The sequence below is a fragment of the Aulonocara stuartgranti genome, assembly GCF_965226115.1.
Source record: "Aulonocara stuartgranti genome assembly, chromosome: 4".
Taxonomy (NCBI): Eukaryota; Metazoa; Chordata; class Actinopteri; order Cichliformes; family Cichlidae; genus Aulonocara; species Aulonocara stuartgranti.
This window is the reverse complement of record NC_138942.1, coordinates 23,422,613-23,433,427: the sequence shown is the minus strand read 5'-3', so window position 1 is coordinate 23,433,427 and position 10,815 is coordinate 23,422,613. Positions and strand designations below refer to the sequence as shown.

The following is a 10,815-nucleotide window of genomic DNA, read 5'->3' as shown; positions in this document are numbered from 1 at the left end:
CTTCCCAATACGGAATAGCACTGATGTTAACGTTAATTTAGAAGTTCACGGAGACGAGAGTTTGCGCGGCCCGACATAAACCAAAATCCTCCAAACCGCCCTAACACGACAGACGACGAAACGCTGCAGCAGCTCGTTGCATTTCTAGCTATTCCCCTCGCTTCTCGTGAAGAATGTGCCCGGTCATACAACGCTAGCCTGAGCTGTGCGGCTCCCTCAACCCGCTCCTCCCGTTTGGTTTGTGATGTCTGAGGTAAATCTCAAAATGGCGGTCGCGCTTTTCTCTGAAATGTCACATCCGCATGGAGATCCAAACACGGGCCCATCCCCGAGCCAGCTTCTCCATCCACGCGAAATCACACAGGCCGGGTCGTGTGTGTATTAAAGGGAGAGGAAATATAAGAGCTAACGACAATTATTACACGAGTGGGATTGGTTTAATGGCTGTACGTGGCGTGACATTGATTTGAATGGGAGAAATCGCTGAGCTGTGGGGCTAAACTGTGTAAATACGTGGTAATAGCGTGTGTGTGACGTTTTACCCAACAAGGTGACAAAACCAAAAGTTTTCATTGAGCAGTTCTGAACAGATTTACTTAAAAAAAAACAACCGTGCTTTCAGAAACATTGTATGGAAACACAACATGATTCAGCCAATAAAACTGTAAAACCACGTGGTTTCCACTGGCATTAAAGACAGGAACCCATTTACACAAGCGGGACTTTTATTTTACAGTGAACACGAATATTTATTTTCCAACTATTGTGCCTGCACAGCTGTGTTAAATTAACTTTTAATATCACACCATGGACAGCTCGAGTCATTGCCAGTTATTTTATTTATTCAATTTTGTATTTTAATGTGTGTTTACCTGGTTATCAGTTTCATTCAACATGTGTGTTAACTTTATGGACTTGGGTTTTCAAGAACTTGCGTGCACTTTCATGCTTGGATGCACTATATTACTCGAGATTTAACTAAAACAGGACAATTAAAAAAAACTGAAATGGAAAAACAACAACTGCGCAATGTATTTAGAATATAATATCATATCCACCAAATAAAATCTACTGCCTTCAAAGGTTATTATAATAAGAAGTCCAAAGTAAACTCGATTCCAGTGACAGTTAACTAAAAGTATAAAATAAACTTTTGAAAAAAAGTAACTAAAATCAAATTTAAAAAAATGAGGTTTAATTTATAGTTTGATTATAACAACAACAACAATACTACTACTACTAATAATAAAGACTCTTTGTTTATTCAGACTCTTGATGCCTGCAACAGTGGGTCAAATGAGTCAGATTTTCCTAGGTTGTGCCTGGCAGTTGCCCTTCATGCAATAGTAATGAAAAAAGACTAAAACTAACACTGAAACTAGTAAAAACTAAACTACAACGTAACACTTTCAAACAATAAAAAATAAACTGAAACAGGAAAATCAGCCGACGTGAACTAAATTGAATTTAAAAGAAAAGTCAAAAACTAATTGGAAAATACAATACTATAGTAAAACTGCTGCCCTCCTGCTCTAAGACCATGTTATTTACTTAAGAGCTGATCGCCTGCCTGGTCAGGAACGCGTTAATAAAGTAAATCATCATCATCAACTTTATTTATAAAGCACTTTAAAAACAACCACATTTTGTGGTTGTTTTTTGTGCATTTTAAATGCACATTTTGGATTAATTTCCAGATTTTACTATTAACAAGTATCTTTTTCTTCTTCTTCTTTTGGCTGCTTGCTTTAGGGGGCTCCATCTCACCTGTAACCCCCATCATTCTCCTCCACCCATCTTCCGTTGTGACAGATATGATATGCACCAACCTTCTGCATATCATCCTTCACAACATCCACAAATCTTCTCTGAGGTTTTTTCTCTTTTCCTCCAACATCTTCTATCCAAGGCATCCCAAACCCCCTCAGCCTTGGCTCTTTAACTTTGTCTTCTGTCGTCAATCATGTCCTCCTGATGTACTCAACCAACATATATTACAAACTATTACATTGTCAAGAACATTGTCAAAAAGCAACAATACTTTTAATGCATATATAACTGTGTGGGACAATACGGGTTCCACTAATCGTACATTCTTTTTTTTTCATGTAGCTGGTTCTTCTCAGAGCAGCAGGTCTGAAGAAGAGTTTCATGACATGGCGCCATCTAGTGGACATATGTCAGTCCTACACTCGGCTTCGTCTAATGAACTTGAACGCTCATGGGTTTAGAAAAGTCTATTTTTTGTTGTTGACGTATATATTTTTAATATACTTACAATGCAGCAGTTCATATATTATAAGTCTGTAAGTTATGCCTAGATTAATAGGTGATAATTCGCTATATCTAATGCTATAGAAATGATGAAATATAATATAATATAATATAATATAATATAATATAATATAATATAATATAATATAATATAATATAATATAATATAATGTGTTTGCTCTCTGAGCTCCGTGTCTCTTGCTAGCTTAATACATTTGCCAGCGAGCACTTAAAGTGAATTTTCACTGAGCTTCTTTTGTGTCAGCGGTGTGAGGGACGTGTCTGAAAGCCAATTAAACTGCGTGCACAGACCCAGAGCCCACCCTGCAGCGTTCATGTGGCCATTTGTCGCTGACATGTAGAGTAATGGGGCGGGAGGAAGTGCATAACAGGATAGTCTGTGGTGCATATATCCCGACGTCGGCAACTAGGAAAAATAGTTAGCTAGGTTTATGATGGCAGGAGTAGGTGGCGACGCAGTATCGTAGTACGAAATAGAAAAGAAGAAAAAAATAACAAAAACATAAAAGTACTCATGATTTCCCCTCATATAACTCTTTAGACGGCGTCGAAACGGCCATCTTTTCAAGCTAAAAATCGAATTTCCCTCGAGTTTTTGGCGTATTAAATGGAGGAGAAGAAGGAAGACGGCGACTCGGAGATACAGGAACACGGACCCGAGCACTGGTTCTCAAAATGGGAGCGACAGTGTTTGGCCGAAGCGGAGCAGAGGGAGCCGAGCGAGGAGGACGTCGACAACGAGCAGGATAAACTGTGGCATCTCTTCCAGAACTCCGCCACTGCCGTGGCACAGTTATACAAAGGTCCAGCCCAGCGCTCTCCTTTTTGCTTGTCCGTCTAACGGTGCCTGCATCCCCCCTTGGCTTGTTTGTTAGCAGCCTGACTGTACACCGAGCCCTATAAACTAACATTAACGGCAGTGTAGCTAGCTCTTTAGGAAACTCCTCGTCTAGCCGGGTACTGGGGAAACTATCGTTTACAGGTGAATTTTGCAATGCTACATTTTTTTTCTAGCTAGTCCGGGCTAGCTGGTGACAAAGAATTGTGAGATATAACCTGGCGTTGTGTAGTTACGCCGAGCACCAAATAGCAGTGGCCACATCGACGAAGCGATGAGGTAGTTCGAGTTAACGCGAATACTTTGACACTAAAGTTTGACAGCCGCTATCGTCAGGTTAGCCAGGCTAGTTACAAAATGGCGATGGCAACAACAATCGTAGCTACGCGACATTCCCAGATGACAGTCTGCTGTGTGCTGTCAGTGTTAACATCTGCTACACCGGTATCGATTGGTTGCAGACGTTGTCCCCCCAAACGCGTTGAAATAAGAGCCCGCACATACGTGTCCACTGGCTTTGTTTTGTTTTTTAAACAGCCGACTAGCTGGCGAGTTGAGCCGATGCGAAACGTTATAATCACAAGATGGCGAGGATAATATTGGTTTGTCTACAATCTGCTGTAGCTTGGCTCTTATCGGTCGGGATAAATCCCCGGCACGTAGAAACAGGAGTTTGGCTTAAGTCTTTACCAGTGTGTGTGTTTGACTGGGCTCTGCAACTTAACTGCTGAGAGGGCAGTTAAGTTCGTGTGTCGGCACTCTCCTGCTAAACAAGCTGCTGCCAAGCTGGCCATCTAGCGCTGACTGCCAGTTATTTTTATGCCAAACCCTGTCCCCCTTGCAGTTGTAGATGCAAGACAAAATGGCGAATGAAAATGATCCTCAACTTCAACCCCTTTGCTGTCATTTGACCACCACTAGTATGGCACCATGGTATTTGCTTTAAATTACAAGTGTTTTTTTCATTTTTATTATTCCTCTCTCACCTTCAGACAGAGTATGCCATCAGCAGGGCCTGTCATTGTGGGTGCCATTTCAGAACGCTGCTACAGCAGTCACCAACCTTTACAAAGGTAACCAACCACATCCTCCTCCATCCTTGTTCCTTGACTACCAGGTTCTACACTTCCTGTTGTGTCTGTGCGTTAAGCCAGCGGTGTAGACTCTGGCTGTAACTTTGTTAGTTTTGGGAAAAGTTTTTGATCTGTCCCCCCACATGAAAAGGTAAACAGAAGTGGTTATTATCGCTGATCAACTCCGTGTTAATCAGCTTGTCACATGGTTTAAGGGACCAAAAACACACAGCACAATGTCAGATATTCACTAGTGAAACAAAGCCTGTCTCTTAGTAGAGCATCTCCACTTCTAAATACGTAATAAATAGCGTACAACATGAGAAATGTTAAATAGAGGTCCATATTTGGTTGGCTTTGTTATATATAATCGTGAACAGCTGTTGTTGTCTTTCACTCTCACAGAGAGTGTCGAGGCCCATCAGAGAAGCTTCGATCGGGGCATCCAGATAGGACACCAACGTCGTAATAAGGTGGGTCTTGTTCCTCTGCTTGTGACTAATTGTGACTTTACAGTTTCCTGTCATAGACTGTCGTTTAGGAAACAAAAATTAGCTATGCACGACAGGGTCAATGAAGGATATTACAAAAAAAAAAAAAAAGACTGGATCGGTGTTTGTTGATAACAGATGCCTGACTGTAGAGCCTGTGACGCAGCCTTCCCTACTCTGAGTGACCAACGTCTTTGCTGACATTTATGCTTTTACTGGTGCATTATGTGTTAATTACCATGCGGTTTACTGCCAGTGTTTTTGCAGTGGCACACATGATAGAGAGAAATTAAAATGTTGGGACTTTAACCCTCCTGGGTCCCTTTTCATTGTTAAACAAAGAGTAAACATTTGTCCCTGTATTTTTTCCACTTCTTTGTTGAAACTGTTGGAGTAGACCTGAGGGAATTGATTATCTCCCTCCAGGAATTTACAGACATTTGTGAGTCCTTATATTGATGCTGTGATTAATATTCCTTATGTTGAGATGAGTGTTATTCTTACTGATAAGTTCAAAAACGCAATGGAAAAAGTAGCTGGAAATGTAACCGTACTGAACAATCTCAACAGTCGCCGCCTGCTTCAACCTGCCGTGTAGTTAAATTTCTTGGGAGATGTGCGTCAGGTTGTGCTGTAGGGTTTCAGTATATGCTTCCTTTTGAAGCATAAATTCTCAGATTTTTATAATGTGCATTGGATTACAGGACATGTTGGCCTGGGTGAAAAAGCGCCGGAGAACCATCCGCAGGGAGGATCTGATCAGCTTTTTATGCGGCAAAGCACCACCGCACAGAAGTAGCAGGGCCAACCCTCGGCTGGCCATGGTGGCCCCCAGCCGCGCTAACTCACCAGCAGAGACTGGCTCATCTGTAGAAGCGGACCTCCAGCCCTTCAGGGAGGCCATAGCACTGCATGGTGAGGACATTTAAGTGCAAGGCTGACTCGAATGCCAACTCCATACCAAAGAATCAGAATTGACTTACACCCCCTCAGTGGTAGCTACAATGTTAAATAACTTGTGTGTGTTATTTATGCTCGTAAACGTATGTGTGTGACCTCCTGGTTCCTAAGTTTGATAGATAAATGGTTAATGTTCCACAGTGACTGTGAGATGAGGACTTTCATAGGAGACCTTTTAAACAGGTCTGTCATGTCTGAGCATTACAGTGCTGTGTTTAAGGCCTCTCATGTGTTCATGAGAGGCCTTCTGTGTTTATGCCTGTGAGAGATTGGAGGCTTGTCCTTCTGCTACATGTGGCTCAGAGATAAGGGTATTTTTGTGAAAGCACTCTTTATTTTTTTTTCTCTTCCTTTTTTCTTTTTCTTTTTTTTTTTTTTTCCAGGTCAATTCCTGTCATTTGTGTTTGCAAGACACTATTTGACTAATCGAAAGACAGATTGTTTCCTATTACTCACCTTTCTATAATTAAGTTCCATTTGAATATGCTGGTAGTTTTTGCTGTGCTGTACCACAAATAAATACTCAGAACTTGACGAGCGTCACATTGTGGGTGCATCTGAGTTCAGACTGGGTCAGATTACAGAAACGGAAGTCTGACATTTCAGTTCATCACAGTTTGTCACCTGTTTGTATTTTGCTGTGATCATCAGGCCTGATAGATTAACTTTAACTTGGTTGAAATTAGGGAAATGGTGATTAACTGCAAGCCTTCTCTTTTTGTATATCTCTGTCAGATTGGATCATGCGCTATTGGTGGGTTTTTTTTAACATGAACAATGTGCTGAGTGTTTCATTCCTTTTTAAATAGATGAATTCAGCCTGAAATTATTTCATTTGTTGCATTGGAAATGAGAAAATGGCAATATTACTCAGTGCTGTCACTTTCTCCTGAAATAGCTGCGTAATCAGGAGCTGATAGTTAGAGCTTTCTTTTGACGGGAACAGATGCTGATGGTTTTGGGTTTTTTTTTGGCTTTTATGAAAAATGAGTTTGTCCATCAACCATTTAAAAGATAAACAAAGTTGAATTTTTAAAAAAAATATATTATTATCATTTTTTTTAATGGCCTACTGGAAGCTTTCTTCTTATCAGAGGCTGTAAATGAGATGTAGACGTCTACCTGCTGCTAAACTTCCTGTTCTTTCGTCTCCTTCTTCAGGTCTGAGTGGTGCCATGGCGAGCATCAGCGTCCGCTCCGGTGCTCCGGGTTCTCCTACGCATGTCAGTGGGAGTAGCAGCAACGGAGGTGGTGCGAGCGGAGGTGCTTCTTCCGGCTCTGGGCCGGTGTGCCGCAGCAGGCGTAACGGGCTCCAAGACGTCGACCTAAACACTTTCATCTCAGAGGAGATGGCGCTGCATCTGGACTCTACTGGCGCCGCCTCTGCCGGAGGGGGGGAGGAACCAGGAAACGAAACTCCACCCAATGTAGTGATGTCATCACAGACTCCCCAACGCACAAACGCAACAGGATGATTTGATCTGCCCCTGCCTACATGCGAGGCGAGGGGATGGTGGGTGGGTTAGCCTTCAAAGCCAAGGCTAGGAGAGGGGGCGGGGGGATGGATGGGCTCGTGTGGGACATGTGCAGATGTACAGTCACGCGCACTCGGATGCTTCGGCTGAAGATGAAAACGAGGACTGAAAGCTCTCGAATTCTAGTCCTTGTCTCCTTTCCCAGCTCGTATACTACAAATCATCGATCTACAATCAAGAACACTTAACGAGTGGGCGTGAGTGTGTGCACGTGACCAGGAAGCCACTTCGCACATTCCTCAAACACCGCCCTGGAAAGGAGACAACGAAGAAAGTTCCCGACTTATCCTGGGATCCACACAGTTCTTGAGAGGGGCAATAACGCTCCGTGCTGCTCGACAAGTAAAAGCCACTTTGATCTTTGACACATTTGTGCCCTTCCCTCCCTTAACCTCACTCATCCTCACCCGCCACCTTAATAAGGAAGTGAGGGCCATGATCAAATCGCTTCACTCAGTGGATTGTGTCGCTCGCCAAACGTTGGACCCGAGTCACCCCTGCGTTAACCCCACCCCCCTTTTTGTTACTTCATCATTGCAGCTCTTAGTTGGCGTAGCCTGTCAGTGGTGGCGCTAAATCGCCTAGTAGGAGTACGGGTGTGTGTTTGTGGCATCACGCTGCCTCATCTGCCACTTTGTAAGCAGTTCAGTTTGTCTGGCTACTAGGTTGACGGCGTCTAACTACAACAGCAGCAGGCTGTCAGTGTTTGGACATCCATTCAGACTTTATTCTCTGCTAAGTGCTCTGCTTCTACGGTGGCTCGATTTGTACTTCAGGCCGTCACCTTTTCTTTGTTTGTAGTTTTTCAACCACCAGTGTTAAAATTCTAGGTTTGTTGCCACTGTTTGCAGCAGCTATAGCCAAGTTAATTTTCCGTTCTTTTTCCACTTTTTTTCCTGTTGTTGTTGCTGTTGAGGATAATGGAAAAGGAATTGTATTCTCTTTGTTTATGCAGCTTCTCCAACAGCCCCTTACCCCCTCTGCTCTGGTCTTATTATGAAAGCAGCTGCTGTTTTCCCGTCGTCGTGGGATGATTCTGATGAGTTGCAATAAGGATTTTTTTGCACTTAGTTTTCACTTCTGACTCATGCAAATAAATCGGCTCTTCCATTTTTATTCCAGCTGTACCTTTGTCCGGCCCTAAACGTGCACACTTATGAGTTGTCCACACACTACATTCACCTCTTTTCTACAAATAGCGGCGCTGATGTAATCATGCATTTCAGCCAGGCGCCACAGCACCGCTCATCAAAATTAGAACCACTCATGCTGATGGCAGTCGTCAGATTCAGTGTCCACCGTGCTTTTCAAGATGCTCGATAACATTTAGCCCTCTAACTTGATTAAAAACGTGGGCAGTTTCCCAGGAAAAACTGGCTCGGCGCCGCTTTTGTGGAATAGAGGTTTAAGTGTGGGGATGCTTAGAAATAAAACAGGAGCTCTCGCACTCACTTGATTTTTGTCACTTCTTCAAAATTATTTGAACACGTCGCAGAGACTGTTTGACATATGGTGTAAGATATTGGAAGAAAAAGCCGAACTTAATTTTTTAGGCTTTAGAAGTGGTGGCACGCTCAAAAACAACCACCAAACATGCCACCCGGCGCACACGAGGTAACTGGGCCAGCGTGTCGGATGGGAAGATGGATGCTGTCTGTATTTTGTGAAAGGGGTGTGTGCATTAATAAAATGTGGATGGGTTCGTTTTTTTGTTTTGTTTTTTTAAACTTGGTACAGAACGAAGTAACATGGGGTTGAGTTTCATTCCTACAATGGTTGTTTACTTCCAACATTCAGTGAGGGAGCAGAGCAGGAGACATTAATGGCACATGAGTCAATAAACGGGGTAAAACAAAGCAATAGGAATCGGTTTGTTTTAGGATGTTAACGTGATGTTATCAGAGCTAAACCTGAGCATGTTTGTGGGTGTAAATGATTAAAGAAATCTTGAGTTGTCTCAGTATTACAGCGCGCTGTTCTACCTGTATTACGCACAGGAAGTGACCAGTGTGGTGTTAATGTTTCCTGCTTTCTCCGTTTGTTCCTCATGTTGACTCCAGTTCTCTCCCTTTCACATTTTATGGCCTGTGAAGTGGCCTTTATTTAGTTGTATAAAGCATGCCAGTTTGGTTTTTTATTTTGTTTTTTTTTAACTTAAATTCTGGTCACCGATTTCATTTTGCGTTTTCTTTTTTGTGCTCTAGGTTGCCTTTTATGTTCCTATGATTTCAGGCTTTTCAGTAGGAAAAAGAACCCGGGTGATGTTTGGCGATCTGTCAAAGTCCTGGATCTGTGAAACCGCTGAGACTCAAAATGTAAGCTTGGTATTGAACACCTCAGCTTTGCCTGCAGAGGGCGGAGGGGAGGTGGGGTTTAAGTGTCTGGTAAGCTGAGCTGCTTCAGCCATCACTGATTCAGTGAATAATCTTAACATAGGACCCAACCTTGATTCTTAAACAGACAAATGTGCCGTAAAGTCACATTTCAGGTCGTGTGCAGTTAAACCTCTGAGTTTCAACTTTGGCAAACAAAAAAAAGTATTTAAATTTATTTTGTTTTAGGTGGTGTAGCTCCTGAGGACTGACTGGTCTGCTTGCCCACACGCTCTTCATTAAAGCAAAGGAATGCATTTCAAAATGTTCTAGTTTTCTTCTCTTAGACGCTTTGGCTCGCTGTTCTGTGTCTAACACTTCGGCAGTATTGTTTCTGAAACGAAACGAGGTGTTCGGCTACAAACTAGTAGCTTCACCCGCCTGCTGTTTCTGTTCCACGTCATGTCAGTTACAGGGAAGTGTGTGTGTTGACAGGAAAAGCACTTAAAGATTGAGCCTATCAAAGGATGTCTTCTTCCCAAAGGTTTGATTGAAGAGTTTGATAAGAGCAGGATTGTGCCGTCTTTGCAGTCCCACTGTTAAACCTGCGGAGTTGACCCCCGCTCCCCCTCCTCAGATCAGCTTGGGGTCACCCTGTTTTCTGTTTCTTCCCTGAGCCAGTCGCAGCCTTCATCCGCATTGTTTCATCAGGGTGACTCATGCCACAAAGTCTCTGGAGCCAACACTATCATCAGCTGTTTCTTATTTGTTTAAAAAGGTAATAAATGGCTAATCTATATACTGAACATTTAATTGTTGGTATGATATATGTGGTTCACATTGTAAAGGAAATAAAACCATTGAATCGCAATCGGATCGGCTGTTTCATTTTAAAAATAAGGACAGCGTTTTCAGAAAGAAGATGCTGTAAAATGGGAATAAAGACAAAATATAACCGTTAAAAACAGGCAGTAAGGCCTCTTGGTGCCATTTCCTGTTCTAAACAGTGTGTTCTGTTTTAGTCACGTTTCACAGCAGCACAGCTCTTCTGCTTCAGATGATCTTCACGTCTACATTTCCCTGTCAGTTTGCAGTTCTTTAACTTCGTCAGTAAATAAGCAAAGTATCGAAACTGTTTTTTTCTTCTCAAGCATAAATGAGGAGCAGGTTAACAGTATTAACAGTTTGGAGACTTAGAAATGTTTCTGTTAACAAAGCTGCTGACATTTGACTAACTTGTCATTTAGCTCACCAGGTTGAGCAGATGACTTGCATGTTGTGAGAAATATGCAGCTACCGGGGTTAAAGTCC

The 10,815-nt window shown here is 42.5% G+C and overlaps 1 protein-coding gene across 1 annotated transcript; it reads left to right on the top strand.

Annotated features, from left to right (window-relative positions):
- Positions 1–2,560: 2,560 nt before the first annotated feature.
- On the top strand, positions 2,561–10,375 carry LOC309705895 (HUWE1-associated protein modifying stress responses-like). The gene is given in 6 exon segments (XM_082531965.1): positions 2,561–3,098; positions 4,126–4,206; positions 4,612–4,679; positions 5,402–5,612; positions 6,819–7,051; positions 7,054–10,375. Coding segments are annotated over 6 exon segments (873 nt in total). The 5' UTR covers positions 2,561–2,902; the 3' UTR covers positions 7,138–10,375.
- The last annotated feature ends 440 nt before the right edge of the window (positions 10,376–10,815 follow it).